The 23,330-nt window shown below is 34.9% G+C and overlaps 1 protein-coding gene across 2 annotated transcripts in view; it reads left to right on the forward strand.

Moving 5' to 3' along the window:
- ZPBP (zona pellucida binding protein) overlaps positions 1 to 23,330 on the forward strand; it is a 114,725-nt gene that overhangs the window by 1,495 nt on the left and 89,900 nt on the right. For both annotated transcript variants that reach the window (XM_065939718.1, XM_065939719.1), the window contains exons 2-4: positions 1,986 to 2,066; positions 11,005 to 11,130; positions 17,817 to 17,966. In XM_065939718.1, coding sequence (XP_065795790.1) covers positions 1,986 to 2,066; positions 11,005 to 11,130; positions 17,817 to 17,966 — 357 coding nt within the window. The remainder of the gene's footprint in view (positions 1 to 1,985; positions 2,067 to 11,004; positions 11,131 to 17,816; positions 17,967 to 23,330) is intronic.

Raw genomic sequence — 23,330 nt, forward strand, 5'->3', positions numbered from 1 at the left:
ATAATATATTTAACGGTTATTTAATATTTTCCATGTGCGAGGTACAGTGCCTCGTAAAGATTTTTTTTTCTTAAGTTTTTTATTTACTTGCTGGTTTTTGCAGAGTCAAAGCATGACTTACAAAGACCTTCCTAGTATCACCCAGCTTCCTCTTTTGCTTTCCATTCTTGTCTTCTCCAGGTTTAACAAACTCACTTTTTATTCTGGTTTCATTGAAATATAATCGATATACAGCGTTGTATAATTTTAAGGTATACAACATGATGAGAAAAAAAGGAAACCGGATTTATTCTCTCAATGGTTCATATATAACTCAGCAGTATTAATTGCATTAATCATATATTTATCATCATTTATATTATTGTATGGCATATTACATCCCAAGCACTTACTTATAACTGGAAATGTGCACCTTTTGACTGCCACCTACTGAATGGGAGAAGATACTTGTAAAGAATATATATGATAAAGGATTAATATCCAGAATATACAAGCAAGTTGTACAATGCAACATCAAGAGATGAACAGCCTGATTAGAAAAGGGCAGAGGGTCTAATAGACATTTTCCAAGGAAGACACACAGATGGCCAGTACGCGTGTGAAAAGATGCTCAGAATCACTAATTGTCAGGGAATGCAAGTCAGAGACAGAGTGAGATATCACCTCACACCTGTCAGAGTGGCTGCGATCAGAAAGGCAACAAAAAAGCATTTGAGAGGGTGTGGAGAGGGGAGTCCTGTGCATTCTTGGTAGGAGTGTAAATTTGTTGTAGCCACCATGGAAAACTGTGGCGGGTCCTCAGAAAATTAAAAAATAGAACTACCATATGACCCAGCAGTACCCCTCCTGGGTGTTTATCTGAAGAAAACAAAAACACTAATTAGAAAAGGTATATGAACCCCTGTGTTCATTGCAGCAGTACTTAATAGCCAAGATATGGGAACAACGTTAAGTGGCCATCAGCAGATGAAGGGATAATGAAGATATATATATATACACAGTAAACTCTTAGTCATAAAGAAAAGAATGAAATCTTGCCATTTGTGAGCAACATGGATTTTTGACCTAGACAGTATTATGCTAAGTGAAATAAGTCTGACAGAGAAAGACTAACACTGAATGATTTCACTTCTATGTGGAATCTAAAAAAAAAAACGAATGAGCAGACATCAAAACATAAACAGTTGCAGACTGAGAACAAACAGGTGTTTGCCAGATGGGAGGAAAGAAATAGGTGAGGGAGATTAAGTGATATGAAATTCTAGTTGCAAAATAAATGAGTCACAGGTTTGAAATATACAGCGTGAGTATAGGCAGTAGTATGTAATGTCTTTGTATGGTGATTTATCATAACTAGGCTTACCATGGTGATCATTTTTAAATCTATACAAACATCAAATCACTGTGTGTATAACAGGAACTAGCATAGCATTGTGGATTAATTATATTTCAAAAACAAACTCATGGTAAAAGAGATCAGATTTGTGGTTACCAAAGGAAATGGAGTGGCAGGATTGGATGAAGGTGGCCAAAAGATACCAATTCTTGATAAGTTGACACAAACATTGATCCTACTCTTGAGCTTATAATGAAATAAGGAAAATTATATCTATGCATGAAGAACTGTGATACAATGTAGAGTGAGTGTTGCAGATGATGTACTAAAGAGATAAGAATGAGGAAGGCAAACAGAAGGTTTGAGGGAGGAAGGACTTATGATGTGTGTCCTGAAGGGTGGGGATTTGGATTTTTAAAAATGAGAGTATTCTAAGTGGATGTAAAAAAAATTGGAGCTGAGATAAACAGAGGAAGCAGTGGGTATATTAATTTCATTGAAGCTGGGACAGGTACCAGATGTCAGATGTCGATTCATGGCTTCCCTTAAACAAACATCAAATATTGTAAGACAGTGTATTATTTGAATGTCTTGAAATTTCTGGTGAACCAGACTGTTGATTATTTCTGTCTTTTTTTTTTTTTGATAGTTGGATATTTGGATCGATTACCAAGAAATGCTAACTTGCCCCAAGATTCAGTGAAAATAGTGGGATCACCAAATATTCCAGGTATTAATAGATTATCAGTAATTGTAAGAAAGTTTTAAATTTTAAATTTTGTTTTAAATTTTGTCAATCTTTTGCCAAAAACTAATATTCCCTATATTGTCTCCTATGACCCTTTTCCTTCTGTGGAAATGGATTATAAGCTTTTTCCACAGATTTAGATTCATATAGTCCAATTCTGTTTGCTGTAACTACTTCAAAGTACAAAAATAATTATTTCTAAAAGTTATCTAATTAAAGTTGCCTACAGTGTTTTTGCTTGTATAATAAACATAATATTAGGTGTATGCAGTTCTTATGCTAAAATTTTTTTAAAATGAGATCTATATATCATGAAGATTTTGGATTAATAAGATTTTGCAGTAGTAACATGAGGTAAAGCATCTGTAACTTTTTTGTATTTTTTTAAGTGAGGCAAATCCACTTATTTAAAGTATCTAAGTAGTTTTTAGTATATTGACCAGACTGTGAAATCATCAACACTATGTAATTTCACAACATTTTCATCACTGTAGAAATAAAACCACTATACCCATTAAATAGTCACACTCCAGCCCCTGGAAACCACTAATCTACTTTCTGTCTCCATGAATTTGCCTATTCTGGACATTCCATTTAAGTGAAATCACTCTGTGTGATGTTTTGTGTCTGGCTTTTTTCACTTAGAATGGTGTTTTCAAGGTTCATTTATATTATATAATGTGTTAGTATTTCACTTATGGCTGAATAACATCCCATTGAATGGATATACTACAATTGTGTATCCATCAACTGATGGATATTTAGGAAGTTTCCACTATTTGACTAATGCTGTTATGAACATTTCTGGACAAGTTTCTATGTGAACATATGTTTTCAATTCTCTTGGGTATGTACCTTGGAGTAAAATTGCTGGGACATATGGTAACTCTGTGTTTAACATTTTGAGGAACTTCCAAACTATTTTTAAAGGAGTCTGAACTGTTGTACTTTGACACCAGAAATTTGTGAGGATTCAAATTTCCCAGCATCCACATTAACATTGATTATTGTCCAAATTTTAAGAGTGTCGCTATCCTAGTGTGTATGAAGTGGATTCTCATTGTGGTTTTTATTTGCATTTCCATATTTGACTAATAATGTGGAACCTCTCTTCATGTGATTATTGACCACTTGGATAGCTTCTTTACGGAAATGCCTTTTCAAGTCCTTTGCCCATTTTTTAATTTGGTTGTTAATTTGTTATTGAGATGGAAGAGTTTTTTTTTTTTTTTTTTTTAAATATGTTCTGGATACTAGAGCATTATCAAATATTTTCTTCTGTGGATTTTTGTTTTCACTTTTTAATAGTGCTTTTTAAAGTACACATTTTAAACTTTGATAAAATCTGATCCCTACTCTTTCCTTGGTACTAGTGCTTCTGGAGTCATGTATCAGAAATAATTGCTTAATCAATAGCCATAAAGTTTTATTCCTCCATTTCCTTAAAAGAATTTTACAGTTTTAGTGCTTATATTTGGGTCTTTGATCCATTTTGAATTGATTTTTGCATATGGTATGCAGCAGAAGTCAAATTTCATTCTTTTGCATGTGGATATTCATTTGTTCCAGCACGATTTGTTTAAGAAACTTTTCCTTCTCTATTGAATGTCTTGGTGCCCTTGTTGAAGAACAGTTTGTCATAGATGTATGTTTTTTATGGACTCTAAATTTTTTTCCTTTGATTTTACATCTGTCTTTATGCCAGTACCACACATACTGTATTAATTTCTGTTGCTTTATAGTAAGTTTTGAAATTATCAGGTGTGAGTACTGCAGGTTTTCTCTTTATCAAGATTGATTTGGTTACTTCGGGTCCCTTGAAATTCCATGTTATTCTAGAATCAGCTTTATCAAGTTTTGGGGAAAAACCCATTGGGATTTTAATAAGGATTTCATTGAAACTGTAGATCAATTTTGGGAGTATTATCACCTTAACACTATAGTTTTCCAATTCATGAACATGGAATGTCTTTATTCATGGAATTCTCCAGGCCAGAATGCTGGAGTGGGTAGTCTTTCCCTTCTCCAGGGGTCTCCCCCACCCAGGGATTGAACCCAGGTCTCCCACATTGCAGGCGAATTCTTGACCAGCTGAGCCACAAGGGAAGCCTTAGTTATTCTTTACTTTCCCTCAATGATGTTTTACAGTTTTCAGTGTATGTCTTATACTATTTTTGTTAAATTTATCCCTGAATATTTTATTCTTTTTTTGATGCTGCTGTAAATAGAATGTTTTTCTCAATTTACTGTTTTGATTGCTCAATGCTGTTGTATACAATTGTATATAATTGAGATTTGCAAATTGATATGGTATCCTTCATCCTGCTGAATCATTTATTAGCTCTATTTTTAACAGGAGGCAGGGGGAGTTTTTTTTTAATTTTATGCATATAATATCATGTGATCTGCAAATCATGGTAGTTTTATTTCTTCCTTTACAATATGAATGCCTTTTTTCCCCTTGCTAGTTGTTTTAGGTAGAACCTCCAGTTCCAGTATTGCTGTTAGCAGATAACCTTTTGTTCCTGAACTTGGAGGGCTGGGAAATGTTTTAGTTTTAACTATTGAGTACTATGTTAGCAGTAAATTTTTGTAGATGTCCTTGATCAGATTAAGAAAGTTCCCTTCTGTTCCAAGAGAACTGTCCCTAATGGCTCAGCTGGTAAAGAACCCACCACTGGTTCAGTCCCTGTGTTGAGAAGATCCCTAGGAGAAGGAAATGGCAACCTGCTCCAGTATTCTTGCCTGGAAAATTCCATAGACAGAGGATCCTGCCGGGCTACAGTCCATGGGGTCGCGAAGAGTCAGACATTACTGAGTGCCCATAAATATACTCAGTTTGTTGAGAGCATTTATTGTGAATGGGTGTTGGATTCAGTCAGATGCTTTTATCCATATACTATGATAATCGTGTGGTTTTTGTCCATTCCAATGATTTAATAAGGTATTGCATTGTTTGATTTTTGTAGTTTGAACTAGCCTTGCATTTCTGGAATAAATCTGAGTTGATTATGATGTATAACCCTTTTTCATACTGCTGGGTTTGGTATTTTGAGGATTATTATGTACATATTTTTCAGGAAAAGTGGTCTGTAGCTTTCTTATCTTTGTCTGATTTTGATTTTAGAGCAATAATGGCTTCGTAAAATGAGTTGGGTTGTGTTTTGGGTGTGTTCCTTCCTCTTCTGTTTTTTTTTGTTTGGAAGCTTATGAAGTATTGTTCGTTCTACTTTACTTGTTTGTCAGTATTCACAAATGAATTCAACTGGTGCTGGAGTTTTCCTTGAAGGAAGTTTTAGGTCTATTCAGACTTGCTGTTTCATCATGGTTTCTGATGAAATGTAAGCTACTTTTATTGAGGGTCATGTATATAGTGAGTTGCTTCTCTCTTACTGGTTTCAAGATTCTTTGTTTTTGGATTTTCACAGTTGATTATGATGTGTCTAAGGTGTGGATCTCTTTAATTTATGCGGGTTTGAGTTTATTGAGCTTCTTTGATGTGTAGATTGTTTTTCATCAGTTTGGGAAAGTGCTATTATTTCTGTCCTTTTCTCTCCACTATTCCATGGCACTTTTATGTACATGTGTGTGTATATATGTGTGAGTGTGTGTTTGTGTATGTATACAAATGTATGTACACTAATATGTTTGATGGTTTCCCAAAGGTCTCTGAAAACGGTTTGTTTTTTTAACTTATTATTCTGTCTCTCAGATTTTTTGTCTCTCACACTGATATATCATAAAGTTTGCTGATTTTTTTCTCCTGTCTGCTCAGATCTGCTGTTTATTCTTTATTGTCAATTTTCAGTTGCTATTGTATGTTTTAATCCAGAATTTATCTTTTTAAGATAATTTCTACCCTATTATTGATATTTTCTATTTGGAGAAACATCATTTTCATATCTTTTTAAAGCCATGATATTATTTGATCATATTTAAAATAATTGATTTAAAGTCTTTGTCCAGTAACTCCAAACTTTGGCTTTCCTGAGAGACAGTTTCTATTGGTTGTTTTTTTTTTCCCCTGCCTATGACTGTGCTTCCTTAGTTTATCAGTTCAGTTCAGTCGCTCAGTCATGTCCTACTCTCTGCGACCCTATGAATCGCAGCACGCCAGGCCTCCCTATCCATCACTGACTGATATTGCACGTTTGGTTCCAGGTCATCACAATAAAGTGAATATCACAGTAAAACAAAGCACATGAATTTTTATGGTTTACCCATGCACATAAAAGTTATATTTGCACTGTACTGTAGTCTGTTAAGTGTACGATAGCATTTAGTTAAAAAAACAGTATATGTACCTTAAATAAAAAATACTCTATCCTTCTCCTGGGCATATATCTGGAGAAAATCATAATTTGAAAAGATATATACGCCTCAGTTTTCATGTATTTTTTGCTGTTAAATGGCAGCTCTATTTACAATAGCCAGGACATGAAAGCAACTTAAATGTGTATCAAAAGAGAAATGGATAAAAAAAATGTGGTACATATATACAGTGGAATATTACTCAGCCATAAAAGGAAAACTAATGCTATTTGCAGCAACATGGGTGGACCTAAAGGCTGTCATAGTAAAGTAAATCAGACAGAGAAATACAAGTATCATGTGATACTGCTTATATGAGGAACCGAGAGAAGGGTGCAAATGAACTTACAAAGTAGAAGCAAAGTCACAGATGTGGAAAACAAACCTATGGTCACCAGGGGATGAGGGCAGGAGGTATAAACTGGGAGATTGGGATTGACATACAGACGTAACTAGGCAAACTCCACAGACAGAGGGCCCTGGCGGGCTGCGGTCCATGGAGTTGCGGCAGTCTGGACATGGCTGAGTGTGCACACACAAATACACACACATGTAAAAGAGATAGCTGATACGAACCTGCGCTGTGCTCAGTCAGTCTCACTCTGTACGATCCTGCGGACTGTCGCCTGCTCGGCTTCTCTGTCCGTGGGATTCTCCAGGCAAGAATGCTGGAGTAGGCTGCCATGCCCTCCTCTAGGGGATCTTCCCGACCCAGGGATCGAACCCAGGTCTCCTGCACTGCAGGCAGATTCTTTCCTGCTGAGCCACCAAGGTGAGGTGAAGTGGCTAGACATGTCTGACTCTCTGTGACCCCCATGGACTGTAGCCTGTCAGGCTGCTCCATCCATGGGATTTTTCAGGCAAGTGTACTGGAGTGGGTTGCCATTTCCTTCTCCAGGGGAATCTCAACCCAGGGATCACACCCAGGTCTCCTGCATTGCAGGCAGACGCTTTACCATATGAGCCACCAGGGAAGCCGAAAGTGAAAGTCACTCAGTCCTGTCTGACTCTGACCCCACAAACTGTACGGTCCAGGAGTTCTCCAGGACAGAATACGGGAGTGGGCAGCTTTTTCCCTTCTCCAGAGGGCCTTCCCAACCCAGGGATCGAACCGGAGTCTCCTGCACTGCAGGGAGACTCTTTGCCGACTGAGCCACCAGGGAAGCCCCGAATGAGCGCCTGCTTCTGCTCAGTGCTCTTAATGGCCTGTGTGGGGAAAGGGTTTTGAAGAGCGGTTAGATGTATGAATGACTCACTTTGCTGTACACCTGTAACTAATACAACATTGTGAATCAACTATACTGCAATAAAATCTTTTTAAAAAGAGAAGAAGACACTTTATTGCTAAAAAATGCTAGCCAGCATTTGAAACTCAGAGTTGCTATAAACCATTGAAGAGTAACAAATGTAAAATCTGTTAGGTACAGTAAAGCAGAGTATAATAGAACGAGGTATTCCTGTAGCATTTGTTTAGTGGCTTTTCTGAACTCACTTTAAATTCTGTATTCTTTGCCATCTGTGGTCACTGAAGTCTCTGCTTTGTTAGATGGTTCAACAGAGATTTCACTAAACAGCTGAACCAGTTAGTCTCCTGGTATTTTCTGAAAATCTTTCTGTGCCTGTTGTGGCATATCTTAAATATTTAGCCAGATAGTCGACAACTCTGCTGTATCCTTCACTTTCTGCTTTGCAGAGACTCAGTTTTAGCCAGAGCTGAGAACTTTAAGGCCTCTCATTCTTTTTGAGCATGCCCAGTCTTGCTCACATGCCCGACTCTGTGCAGGCTTTGGCCTTCTTTTTTCCTAGTAATGTGTTCAAACTTCTCAAAGCTCCCATAGACATGTCATGCCCAGCTTTTCCTTGTAAGGTTTTTGGTTAGAATGATGTTTACCTCAGATGTTCCCACTGCTTCAGGCATTTACAAAGTTAAGTAGCCTCTAGTTGTTTTTAAACAGATTCTTTGGGGGAAAAGGCTTTTATTTTACAGTGGGTATGCTCTCAATTAGGTCATGTAAAGATAGCTTTGTGAAGGTGCCTTCTAGGGACAGAAGGTAGGAAGGTCAGCTAATGACAGTTCTCTGGGAAGGAGGTGGTGGAGATCATCTGCCCCCAGCTCCCATTTTGCTGGCTGCCAGGCTGCTGGTTCTCCTGGAAACAGGGCAACTCAAAATGCTACGAAGTCACTGTTTTTACCTGGTCTATTACTTTGCTAGGGCTATTGTAAAGAACTACCAGATTGGGTGAGTTAAACAACGGGGATGTTTTGTCTTACAGTTTTGAAGGATTGAAGTCCAGCCACTCAGGCTTGGATGATCCTTCTGAGGGCAGCAGGGAAAATACCTGTTCTCTCGGCTTGGAGATGGACATCTCCCTGTGTCTCTTCACGTAGTTTTCCTCTTTGTCTATATGTCCAAATTTCCATCTTTTATAAGGATACTAGTCCTACTGGATTTGAGCCTACACTGATGACCTCATTTTAATTTGATTACTTCTATAAAAACTCTATCTCCAAATAAGTTCACTTTCTGGGGAACTGGGGATTAGAACTTAAACATATGACTTTAGGGAGAAGCATAATTCAGCCCATCACACTGAGATTCAGTTGGTTTTTTTTTAATACATTTTTCCTGGGTTGCTGCAAGTCTTTGATTAATTTCTAGAGTTCTGAAAATGTTGATTCTAACAGTATGTGCCACACTGTTATTTTTCATATTACATTTATGATGGGGATGATTTTGGAGTTCCTTACTCTGTCATTTTCACTGATAGCACAACTTTTATCACAGTTTTTGTTTTAAAGCTATAGTTTTTAAACTTGAGTTATAAAACAGTCATATGTAGCTACCTTCCCTTTTTATTACTTTCTTTTATCAGATATGCTTAAATGTATCCTTAAAATGAATTCGTATTTCAGTTAAGAAAAAACAATTGAGTCTTGGTATGATGGGCTAAATTATGCTTCTCTGTAAAGTCATGTGTTTAAGTCCTAATCCCTGGTTTCCTAGAAAATGAATTTATCTGGAGACAAAATTTTTATAGAAGTAATCAAGTTAAAATGAAGTCATCAGGGTAATCCCAAATCCCACAGAAAGTGTCCTTACCAAAGGGCCAGTAACTTGTGCTGAGGAGTGACACTTTAATGCTAGAAGCATTTAATAAAAGTAGAAAAAAAGAAGAGACATTTAAACTGAGGTGAGTAGAAAATAAGAGGAAAAATTGAGACCAGCGAAGAAGTGGATTGGAACTAAAAGCTGCCTTGTATCATAAGAGAATAACTCATGTATAAAAATATTATGACTAAATTGAGATATGGTGAAATTTAAATATAATAGCTTAATATTCTGAATAATTTTATATAATAAACTTATAATGAATAACTATCAAAATGTAAGCTTCTGAAACAGACTTGATTAGAGTACTTAGTAAACTAATAATTAAATTTTCTTGATTGGTAATAAAAAGTTTGTTTTGCTGTTTCCTTCCTTGCCAAAAGTAAGTACCAGACTATACAGTTTCTAGGGACAAAAACACTTTATGTATTCTTTCAGGGAACATTAATAGGAAAACATCTGCCTAATTCCTTTTATGTGTCTATTATAATCTTAGATGCCCAACTTAATAATGCTAAATAATAACAATAATGCTAAATACTAAATCACAAATTTTGTACAAATTGGAAAAAGACAAAGGATAATAAAAGAAAATTATGCACATTACATTTATGAACATAGGTGTAAGTGTCCCAGGAAAACATACTACCAAGAATAGAGGGGAACTTTCTTAACCTAAGCAAGGGTAGCTATCAGAAAGACGCATTCAATACACACGATGCTGTATGGTAAATTTTAGAGAGAGTCTCTGTCCAAAGTCAAGGAGAATTTTAATTCTCATAAACAATTTTTATCTTACTGGATCACAGAAATCTTAGTATATGGTTGATCAGTGAAGTATTGCTATGAAATTACTGAGGAGTTGCTAGAAGCTTTCCTAAAATCTTCCTTATGAGTAAATTCAAAATAACTGAATCTTTACTGTTTTCCTTTTCTATCTCCTAGACAATACTATTTTTGCTTGTTTAATGAACAGTATTGTTTAAATTTTAAAGCAAATTGAGAAAATGCTTAGTAATTAAAATCAATCAAAGCACGTATTTGTCAATTTTTTAATCACATTACAATTCTAAAATTCAGTATGTTGTGTTACATCACTGTGGATAATGTATCATTCCTATAATCTAAACAAATTTATCATGTCAGTTTCTTTCGGATTTGGTATCTTGGCAAAATAAGTTAAGTCGTGATATAGAATTATCTTAATACTCTGTAATTAAAATAATTTTCTGAGAGTACAATAAGGATACATGAACTCTGAATAAAAAGGCCAATAATTTATGCTAAGATTTAGATATACCCATACACACAAATAAAATAAGTGTGTATTTTTGAAAGCTAGTTACTGGAATCCAGTTAAATTTAATTCTTACCAAGCAATAGCAATAATCCAAAGAAAACTTCTGAGCACAAGTTGCCCAGACTAAAAAAATGTAAGCCATTATAGAACATGAATGAACATAAAATGTTATTGGGACATTTTAATATTGTATTTTCAGTGAAGGTATATGTTATGCTCCATCAGAAGAGTCCACATGTGTTATGTGTAACCCAGCGGCTGCGGAATTCCGAACTGATAGACCCATCATTCCAGTGGCATGGGCCTAAAGGAAAAATCATTTCAGGTAGGACTCTGCTTCAGTTGTCATAATTAAAAGTAATATGTATGAAATGTACCTAGAACAAAAACAATATTTTTATCTCATATACATTTATCTAGTAGCTCACTTCTTTTTCTTGTGATTTGTTCTTGGAGTTAGAATCTAAAAATGTAGATGGTGTGACCGTTTTTCATAGATCTTAATTTGAGATAGAGACATAATGAATGATTAAACTGGAGAATTATCTAAGCACTCATATTTCAAAAAATTTTCCTTTTATTATAAACTTCATAAAATCATTTTGGTTACCTGTTATACTTTTGTTAGCAAAGTATGTATGGAAAAAACAAATAGGATTCTTGCTTTTGTTAAAAATACAAATGAGTACTTTGAGCTCTAGATTTAAAACTCTGATCTTGCTTTTATATAGCCCCAAATAGGGGCAACTTGAGACTTTATTAGTAGTTATGATTTTTTGTTTCTTATCTTATATTTCATTCTGATCAAAATCCTGACCAAACAATATGGATTACGTTTGAATTTAACTTAAATTAACTTGATTCTAAAATAGCTCAAGGTTTAAAGAGCTACTCCACACTCTGGGTTAGGTGGTGTGTCTTCCAAGCTGAATTATTCAGCTCTTAGCTAGTGACTACTTGGTGGATGCCATTGTGCTAATAAGCTTTGTGGGAGATGCGAAGAGCAGACTTAATCTCTGCGTGACTGTAGTACTAGGAGATAGGAAGGAATCTGCCTAGATAACAGAAATTCTGAGAAGTTGAGCAGTTGCTATAAATCAGTGAAATGGACCAAGTGTAAAGGCATCCAATACTGAAAATATAATCAGATTTTATTTTTATTGCTCTCTTAAAGCACATAATATAACCAAAAGATATATATTATGTATATTTTACATTTGATATTAAAACTCTGTAAGTTCAAAAAAGAGGCATTTAACTTACTGTAGTTTGTTACCCCTTTGACTTGGAAATTGAGATGTGAAAGTTGTTCTTCTCTAAGAAGCCAGGAGAGGTCTTGCAGTTTGTATTGCAATGTATAGAATGTATGTGAATTTGTAATCCTTTATCTGGAAGTGATATTTTACTCACTTTCATAATGGAAAATAGATGTCAAAAATGTAGCTGTTTCCAGGTAAGGATAAAATCATACTGATGCAATGGTTTTATATTTACAAAAACTATTCCCAGAAAATTCTAGAATTCTGACAGCATGATTAGTTTGTTTTTCAGTGCAGTGTCATATCGTAGTTTGCTGTCTGCTGGCTTTAAAGTTCAGCCCTATCACTGTTATTTTTGAAAGATATAGAAAATGTCTGCTTTTCTTAAATTCTGAAAAATAGAGCTTTTTGGGGCTGTAGGTTAAACTACACTGTACTTGTTTTATTTTTATGGATATTCCAAAGATAGTTCTCCTCCAGTTGACCCAAAGAAACTTGTAATGTAATTATGTACTTGAGCATTCCTTCAGAGAGAAATACCCACTGTTTAGATGGTTGTGAAGGTAGGGACCAAGTCTTAGATTTGGTCAGCTCTCTTTCTCTTTCCCTCCCCTGCCCACTCCCACACTTCCCCTGGTCTCTGTCTTCCTTCCAAAATTTTTGGTTTAGAAGAGTAGTACATTTATTACAGGGAGACCTGTATCTTTTACTTTGGTCCTAATACTATTCTGATGAATTAACTCTTTTTGGTGTGTGGACTTCTAAATGTTCACACAAACCTATGGAAGCACATACACACACATATGTTGAGCTCTACCCTGTAATTGCATCCTTATTATGTTCCTTAAAAATGAGATTGTAGATTATATCTTACTTACTCTACTTTAATATTTTTATTATGAAGCATCTGATATATACAAATCTGGATAAGATATATATGTGTGTGTGTGTATAAATTATGAAGCATAATAAAACCAACATCTTACAATAGAAGCCAAGGTATACCATTCTCAAGGCTGTTGAACCTTCTAATGTTTGAAAATTCCATTCTTCTGTTCCCAACCCCTGTCAGGTAAATACTATCCTAAACTTTTACAATATTATTCCTTAACTTTTTTTTTATGCATTTACTACATGTATGAATACACACAAATACATACATATATCTATTGCATGCATATTCATACATGTAGTGAATGTGTGCACACACACATATATGGATATATTCTGTAAATGTATTTTTATTTTAGTGTTTTTATTTTCAGTTTTATAAAAGTAGTCAACAGGTATGCTTTCATCATGTAGCAGATACTGTTCTAAGCAATTTACATATACTAGTCATTTAAATTTTGCAGTAGCTCTTTGCAGTAAGTACAGCCATTTTCGCCCCTTTATATGTGGAAAAGGAAGGCACTGAGAGAGAGAGCAAGGTGCTTTTCTTGAAGGCATGTGCCTTTGAAGTCTGGCTTTAGAGTTCACAGATAGTAATCTAACAAGGTAGGACTAGGATTTCCCCCTCACCATTTTGTGATTTTCTGTAGTTTGTATCTTTCAAGGAATTTTGCCCATCTTAGATTTTCTTCAACTTGTTGAATTAATGTGCATCGTTTGTGACATTTTCTTGTTATCTTCTTATATATTCAGGATGTCTGTGATATGCCCTTATTTACTCCAGACATTGGTTGTGTCTCTTCTTCATTTTGGTCTTTCTGGCTGCAAATTTTATCAGTCATTTCAAGGGACCAGCTTTAGACTTAATTTTTCTGTTTTCAGTTTCATTGATTTCTGATTATATCTTAAATTGCTTTATCTTTTTCTTTTGATGGTAGTAGAATTCTGTACTGGCAATTTTTTTCCAGCATTCCAAAGATGGCATTCTGTATTCTTTTTGCTTTCATGGTTTCTTGTGAGAAGTCTGCTATAAACTTGTTCTTGTCTCTCTGTAGGCACTGTGCTATTTTTTTCTGATTAATTTCAAGGTTTTCTCTTTTCCTTTCACTTCAGTGATTTAAACACTAAATGCATTTTGTTGTTGTTATTTGTATTATTCTGCTTTGTGTTGTATAAGCTTCTTGAATCTGTTTTTTGGTTTGTCATTAATTTTCAAAGTCTCATTTTATTTTCCAGTGTTTCTTCTGCTCATTCCTGTTCCTCTGCTCTTTCTGAAGTTCCTATCTCCCTTATGAACACTGAAATTGTTCTGTAACTTTTGGATTCCTTCTTCTTGGAGGTATTTTTTGTGATTCTGGCTAGGTAAATTTCTTTTGACCTAACTTCAAGTCATTGATTCTTTTCTTAGCCCTGTCAAACCTCTTTATGAGCCCACTGAAAGAAAATTTCATCTGTGTTACTTTTTTTTTTTTAATAGTTTTTGTTTGTTTTGGTTTTAGTTCCAACATTTCCATTCGATTATTTCATAGAGTTTCAATCTCTACTGAAATCTCCTATTTGATCTTGCATGCTTTCTATATTTTCCATTAAATTATTATTATTATTTTTTATATTTTCCATTAAATTATTTAATGCATCTTTCATAGTTATTTTAAGTAAACTGTTATTTTAAGTAAACAGATACTTCTGACATCTGTGTCATGACTTGGTGTTTTGGAAGTGTGTCATTTCTTACCTATCTGTATGCTTCTTAATTTTTGTTAAAGTTTGACATTTTGAATAAGATAGTAAACATTGAGATAGGTATTGTTATATTTGAGATGAACACTTTTAAAAATAGCATTAAACCTTACTATTAGGAGTTTTTATTAGTCACGAATTGTCTGACTTTGATATTGGTTATTGCCATGGTTACTAAAATTTTTTTTGTCTCCAGTATCTCACCTTTGGCTTTGATTTCTCTTTGACTTCCTCAGAGAGAATCCCTTTCCTATAACTCTCTTAGCTTGATTTCGCTGTGTTGCTAGGCTCTTACTAGGGATGGGCAGTTGGGAGAAAGGGGCTCTCTAGTGTCCTGATTAAGCCTTGGACAGCTGTGGCGCCCCAGTCTTGTGGGTGTGGCCTTCAGAAGTGCTTCATCCTCTCCTCCATCCAGCTGTAGTGTTGGCCTGGTACTTCTTGCTGACTCTGCCTCAAGGATGATTTTTTTCCTTCCTGTTTCCTTCTCTAGTGGCAACATTTTCCCCCAGTGCTCTTGATAATGATTTTTGTTTCTTCTCCCATTGGAGGTTCAAACATTGCTCCTTACCTGGAGGCAGGGGAAATGGATGTGGGTAGAGTTTTGACAGGGCTGCTGGACCCCCTCCAGCCAGCACCCTGTGAGATTTTTGCTCAGGGTTCCCTTGATCTTCCTTTTGAACACCTAGAGGTTTTCATGAAGGTAAAAGCCTGTAAGAGGGTTCAACTTCCTCTAGCCACCCCCATCTCTGATCCTCAGAGGTTTCACATGCACACACTGGTTAGCCCTTGGCTTGTAGCAATTCACTGAAGCCTTTCAGTCAGTTTTGAAGCAAATGCTTGGGCTCAGGTTCTCTTGTAGGCACTGTACATTGCTGGATTTGAGGTGACTAGCTGCCCTACCTGCCTGAGGGGTTTGATAGGTTCAAGAGAGTTCACTGGTTAACACTTTGTCTTTTCCCTTATTGTTATATGATGTTAATGCTGTTATATTCACTCTCCGTATCTGAGCAGAAAGCAAAAGTATAAACCTATTTTTTGAAAGAGTAGCTAAACTGATATTGTGGTTAAATTCTGCCATGTCATTTTAGAGTGAGGTATGAGTTTCTAGAAATTGAATCCAACTCTAAATTTTTAGATGATCAAGCTAAATTCTAGAGAGAGAAGTACAGTGTTGAGTTCAATTATTTATTGACTGTCTGTTGTTATATTAGTTCTTATAGTGATATGTTACCGTGTTTTCACTTGGCATCCCATTTAAACTTAGTTATTTAAAAGTAAGTTTGGTAAGTGGTATTTGTTAAGTGGATTCTTCTCCTGGCTGTGAAATCCTCTGGGCATTTCTTCAAAGTGTGTGACTTTTAAATGTTTTACAATAAGAATGTAGCCAGAGAGTATTTTCTTACAAATTGTATGATACTAGATGTTCTGGTTGTCATTATATTTAATGTTGTAGTAGGCACTCATATATATTAATACACTTTTTAATTGATGCTTCTGTTTGGGGAAATTTCTGTTTCAAATTAATGCCAGGGAATATATAGCCTCATTGCTGACATATTATTCTAAAATTTCTTTACAACTTGTGGGCACCTTTTTATCATATATGATATGATATATCAGTCTTTGCTGAAATACAGTATATCAAGCATTTGAAAAACTTTTATCTGTTCCAAAAAGGAGACAGCATGTTATGATAAATATATACTCTTTCATTCAAAGATATTCATGAAGAAATAGTCAATACAGTAGAAACGCATTCTAAATTTATGTCACATTTTTCAGCTTCATCCAGGATATAGAAATGGCATAACGCTCTATGTAGCACACTTGAGGGCAGGTGTATCCGTCTGTTCATTTCTCCTTCAATATCTGAAGCAGGGCTTTGCATGTCTAGAAACCCAACAAATTGTTAGTGAAGAAATTAATGATGAAAATTGCTTAATAATAACACTAATTTTTTGTCTTATTTTGAAGTAATTGCTTCAAAATAAATTTCAATTTCACAGTTATGGGCAATAAATTATTTTCTTAAAGTAGAAAATGATGAGCAATTATTTACTGAGATAATATTTTTAATTGTTATGAATGGTTTATTAAATTACTAAGTAAGTGCGTTTTAATGTCTAATAATTTTTCTATTGCAGAACCATGGTTATGAACTTTCAGAATAACAACCTTTAATTGCTTAATGACATAGCTTTTTCAAGTACTTTAGCATTCCTTGTATTTGTTATACAAAAGCAATTCTAGGAGATATATTATCATATTTTATGATTCTTTGTTGTACAAATGAAGGAGCTAGACTTCAAGAAGATTAAGTGGTTATCCCTTAGTTACAGTTTGTGAGAAAGGTACACCTCAAATCCAAGTCTTAATCCTTTTAAATCATGCTTCTTTTCCATTACATAACATGGCTTTCTCCCATTTGCTACTTTAAGTAATGTTGAAGTTGCAAGAGATCTTACATCCAGTTCTGACTTCTAGCACAGCAATTCTGATTGTGTGACTCTGGCCATGAAGTTTTCCAACCTATATTTTCTTTCTTGTGCAATTCTTAGAGTTGTAATCCAGCTTTTGCCTGGTAACTGTGTAATGACAACCAATCCCTAGTTGTCGGTGATTATATTGAGTTAGTCTTTGTTCCGGATACAGTGTTTCATCCCTTTAATATATAGTTTGTATGCTCACTGAGAACATAACTCATCTATAAAATATTTATATGTATATATATATATATATATATATATATAGTTACTTGACAGTATATATAAATACTTGACAGTATATAAATATATACTATTTTATATGTTTATGAATATTGATCATGCCATCTCAATGCAGCAGGCAGATTAGGAGCACATCATGTATGTGTGATTTTTAGCCTCTTACCACTTAGGCAGCTACACACTTCATGACCTCTGGTTAGTGAAATTCTGACAGTCAGAAGTACATCTTGGCACCTACTGTCAAGAAACACCAGACACAATGACTGTGTTCCCTCGACTTTAATGTATAGCAGGTAAATTTGGATGACTTTTCTCTGTTTAGAAAATAGCTTGTTACTTTATTTCAATTTCATGTTATTTAAGCCACTGATCACTGTATCTTCTTATTCTATTAGAAAACAGCACTGCACAAATCACCTCCACAGGAAGCCTTGTATTCCAGAACTTTGAGGAAAGCATGAGTGGTGTTTACACATGTTTTCTGGAGTATAAACCTACTGTGGAAGAAGTCATTAAAAATCTCCAACTGAAATATGTTGTATATGGTAAGAAGAGGTTTTAGTTCTAGTTTAACATTTCTTAATGTTTTCAAATATTTACATTTTTTAACAAGTTTGTTTTAAAGGGATTTTGTTATTTTTAGTCTTAAAGAAAAATTTATGCTTGCTTGTATTTTGCAAAGTGCTTTGTAAGGAGTTAGTGGTAAGGGAAGATCTTTTTTCTTCAGGAGAATGTTGACTTTTACAGATCAATTTAAGCCAGTGAATAAAAACAAGATGGTAGAGAAGTCATTTTTTCAGAGTATGTGGGTGATACTGTAGTCTGTTATGCTTTTAAATTCTGAGTATCATTTTTGATGGTTCACTGCCATCCTCCTGAACAAGAACATGAGTTGCCACTGTGTGTAAAACCCTTTTGTGAAAACAGTTGGATCTGTTGATGTCTGAGACTGAACAGCTGAATTAGTAGTGGAGTGGCCAGGACAAGAGCTTGAATGGAGGTCCCCTCTCATTGGTGAGACCTACATATGGAGACAGAGTCATGGTCCTCAAGGATGCCCTTGTCTCACCTTCAGAGTTTCTAAACCTGTTACCCTGCAGTAGCAGGTTTTATAGGTACAATTAAGTGAAGATCTTGAGACAACAGACCATCCTTAATTACTTGGACTGGCCCTGGGCAGTCACAAGAGTCCTTAAAGAGGAATGCAAGAAGGCCAAAGGCAGAAAAAAGAAAATATGATGAAATGAGAGGCTGGAGGGAGGGGCCGCAAGCCAAGGAGGCAGCTGATCTCTAGATCCTGGAGGTGGCAGAGAAGTGGGAACCCCCTGGAGCTTCCAAATTGAATGTACCTTGATTTCAGTCTTCTAAGACTCACCTTGAACTTCTGATCTCTGAAACTGTAAGATAATATATTTGTGTTATTTTAAGTGACTATGTATGTAGCTTAAGAAGTTAATATACCATTGGAAGCAGTAGGAAACTAATGTACCATTGTTTTCACAGCTGGGATACAGAAAAAATGGCTGAATTATTAATAGTTTCTTGATCATTTTTTGGTCACTAAAAAACACTATCCCATGTATCAAAAGAAAGACATAATTTTCATGAGAAATTATATTAACTTTGTTAGGCAAATAATTTGTTTAAGCTTTATAATCAGTCACACTTCATTTTTGTGATAGTTGTTTTCTATAATATATGATATAGATTTGATATAGCTCCAGTTGAGCTATATCAAATCCTAAAAGATGATGCTGTTAAAGTGCTGTACTCAATATGCCAGCAAGTTTGGAAAACTCAGCAGTGGCCACAGGACTGGAAAAGGTCAGTTTTCATTCCAATCACAAAGAAGGGCAATGCCAAAGAATGTTCAAACTGTTGCATAATGGCACTCATATCACATGCTGGCAAAGTAATACTCAAAATTTTCCAAGCCAGGCTTCAACATTACGTGAACCGTGAACTTCTAGATGTTCAAGCTGGATTTAAAAAAGGCAGAGGAACCAGAGATCAAATTGCTAACATCTGTTGGTTCATAGAAAAGGCAAGAGACTTCCAGAAAAACATCTATTTCTGCTTTATTGATTATGCCAAAGCCTTTGACTGTGTGGATCACAACAAACTGTGGAAAATTCTTCAAGAGGTAGGAATACCAGACCACCTGACCTGCCTCCTGAATACCAGACCATCTGACCTGCCTCCTGAGAAATCTGTATGCAGATCAAGAAGCAACAGTTGGAACCAGACATGGAACAACAGACTGGTTCTAAATCAGGAAAGGAGTACATCAAGGCTGTATATTGTCACCCTGCTTATTTAACTTATATGCAGTGTACATCATGCAAAATGCTGGACTGGATGAAGCACAAACTGGAATTAAGATTGCTGGGAGAAATATCAATAACCTCAGATACGCAGATGACACCACCCTTGTGGCAGAAAGTGAAGAAGAACTGAAGAGCCTCTTGATGAAAGTGAAAGAGTAGAGTGAAAAAGTTGGCTTAAAACTCAGCCTTCACAAAACTAAGATCATGGTATCTGGTCCCATCACTTCATGGCAAATAGATGGGGAAATAGTGGAAACAGTGACTGACTTTATTTTCTTGGACTCCAAAATCACTGCAGATGGTGACTGCAGTCATGAAATTAAAAGATGCTTGCTCCTTGGAAGAAAAGTTATGACCAACCTAGACAGCATATTAAAAAACAGAGACATTACTTTGCCAACCAAGGTCTGTTTAGTCAAAGCTATGGTTTTTCCAGTAGTCACGTATGGATGTGCGAGTTAGACCACAAAGAAAGCTAAGCGCCAAAGAATTGATGCTTTTGAACTGTGGTGTTGGAGAAGACTCTTGAGAGTCCTTTGGACTGCAAGGAGATCAAACGAGTCAATCCTGAAGGAAATCAGCCCTGAATATTCATTGGAAGGAGTGATGCTGAAGCTGAAGCTCCAATACTTTGGCCACCTGATGCAAAGAACTAACTCACTGGAAAAGACCCTGATGCTGAGAAAGATTGAAGGCAGGAGGAGAAGGGAACGACAGAGGATGAGATGGTTGGATAGCATCACTGACTCGATGGTCATTAGTTTGAACAAGCTCTAGAAGTTGTTGATGGACAGGGCAGCCTGGTGTGCTGTTGTCTCTGGAGTCTAAAAGAGTCAAACATGACTGAATGACTGAACTGAACTGATGATAAAGATATGTTATTTTATGTAGTTTATATAGTTTATAGCAAATATACATTGGAATCTCTCATAAAGGTATATTCACATAAACTAAGAAATTTAACAGTGTTTAAAATGAATGCTGATTTATAGTAAGGAAAATGAGAGCTAATATTTGCTGGGCATTTATTATGTGTCAGGTAATGCTGTGTTTTTATGTATAATTATAGTAAGGGCAAAACACAAATATTACTTATTTTTGCAAGGCATTTTATTTTTAGATTTTTAAATTTATTTTTGGTTATGCTGGATCTTTGTTGCTGTTCAGGGGTTTTCGCTACTTGTGGTGAGTGGAGGCTAGTTTTCAGTTGCAGTGGGTGGGCTTCTCATTGCAGTGGCTTCTCTTGTTGAAGAGCATGGGTTCTAGGGCTTGATCTCAGTAGTTGTGGCACAGTTGTGCAGGGCTTAGTTGCCCTGCAGCATATGGAGTCTTACTAGATTAGGGGTCAAATGTGTGTTCCTGCATTGGTAGTTGGATTCTTAACCACGGGGCCACCAGGGAAGTCCTTTAAATTTTTTTTTTCTAACTACCCTTTTGATTTCTTCTTTGACACATTGGCTACTTAGTTAGAACCATGTTCTTTAATTTCTACTCATTTGTGAATTTTTCACATTTTTTTCTATTACTCTAATTTTATTATATTGTAGTCAAAGAAAATACTTTGTATTATTTCAGTCCTTTAAAATTTATTTTGTTTTATCCTTTAAAATAGTTTCTATCCTGAGAATGTGCCATGAGCATTTGAGAAGAATGTATATTTTGCAGCTGGTAGATGGAGAGTTCTATAGATATCATTTATGTATATTTGGTTTGGGCATTATTTAAGTGTTGTATGTCCTTGTTGCTTTCTGCGTAGTTTTTTATTATTGTAAGTGAGGTATTGAAGTCTCCAAACAGTATTTTGAATTGTGTATTTCTTTCATCATTTCTATCATTTTTTTTTTTTTGCTTCATTTTAGTGCTTTGTTCTTAGATGTATGTGTATGTGTGTGTTTATATTGTTCTCTCTTCATGATAGGTTGTCTTTTTTAGTCATAAAAAATGTTGCCTTTTATCTGTGGTAGCATTTTTCGTTTGTTCTAAAGTTTACTCTGCTTGACAATTGAATAGCCATTCCTACTTTCTTGTGATTGCTGCATATATGGTGTGTTATTTTCTACCCCATCACTTTCAGTCTATTTGTATCTGTGCATCTAATGTGTGTCTCATGTAGACCTAAGTTCATTGCTTTTTAAATCCAGATTCACAGTCTCTGCCTTTTGATTATATAATTTAATTCATTCACATTTAATGTTATTTATATAATTGGGTATACATTATCATTTTACTTTATATTTCCCTGTCTTGTGTGTTGCTCTATTTCTCATTACATCTTGTGAATTAATTGAATACTTTCTAATGTAGCATTTTAATTACTTTAGTGATTTTTACTCTATATATTTTGAGTCATTTCCTTATTGATTTCTCTAGAGATTACCACATATATCTTAACCTATCAGAATCAGCTTGATATCTTTATTAACTTAATTCTAGTGAGATATAGAAACCTTAAACTTAAGTAGATGCTTTCCTTTTCCATACTTTTTGTGGTATATTATAAATATTATATCTGTAAATGTTGCAAAACTAACAATACATTTCTATATTTATTATTTTGTATAATTTTATACATTTCAGAGAAGCTGAAATTAGAAGAAGTGTATATTTATAGACTTTTTTAGATTAGTCTTTTTGTTTATCATTTTTTGTTTTCTTAAATTGTTCCTATTTTTCCAAGCTTCCATCCGTAATCATTTCTTAAGCTAGTACAGCCTTGCTTCTACCTACTTACTTTCTGTTTCTTTGGAAAATCTGTATTTATGTTTGGTCCCAGTGATAACATCATACACAAATTTTTATACAATTGCTTTTTAAATCAGTGAAGAGGAAAAGTAGAAATTACCACTTATTCTGTCTTTATAATTACATAATTTACTGGTGTACCTTGTTTTTTGTTTAGATTCAAATTATTGATTGAGGTCATATTCTTTCAGTCTTGAGAACTCAAGATAATTTAAAGATCTAATTAGTTTTATCCACTTCGATTAAAATTTGGTATTGGGAAGTTTGTGAAAAAAGTTTTAAAACAGTTGGTCAAAAATCATCAGTCACTGTGAGACAATACTTATTTCTTAACCAGAGTTACAAGAGATAACAAAAGTAAATGGAGAATCACTTAAAAGCAAAGAACCTCACATAATCTGTTATCAGAAATGGCATTCCAAGAAAACTTTATTTTCTTAACAGAAAGAAAAATTTAATCCAAGACTTACCTTAGCTTGCTCCCAACAAAATCAATTTACCCAACTAAATTCAATCCAATCTTAGAAAATCCTGATCATGCATAACTCTTTGCAGTACTTTTTCATAAATTCTCATGCCTTCTTTTACTGAAAACATATCTTACTTTCCTTAAAAGACTTTTCCACACCAAGTTACTTTTCTTGCTGACAGATTTTCAAGAGATAGAAAGTCTAGTAAACCTAGGTACAACAAAAGTATTATGCTTAATATTGATGACTTCTGAAACTTTATTATGTCTATATTAATCTATATTAATCAAACCAACAAGCTTAAGCTACCTTCAATACCAGAGGTCAGTTTGGTACTGAATACTTTCCAGATGACTTAAACCTGAAATTC

This window comes from Muntiacus reevesi, chromosome 6 (assembly GCF_963930625.1).
Source record: "Muntiacus reevesi chromosome 6, mMunRee1.1, whole genome shotgun sequence".
NCBI lineage: Eukaryota > Metazoa > Chordata > Mammalia > Artiodactyla > Cervidae > Muntiacus > Muntiacus reevesi.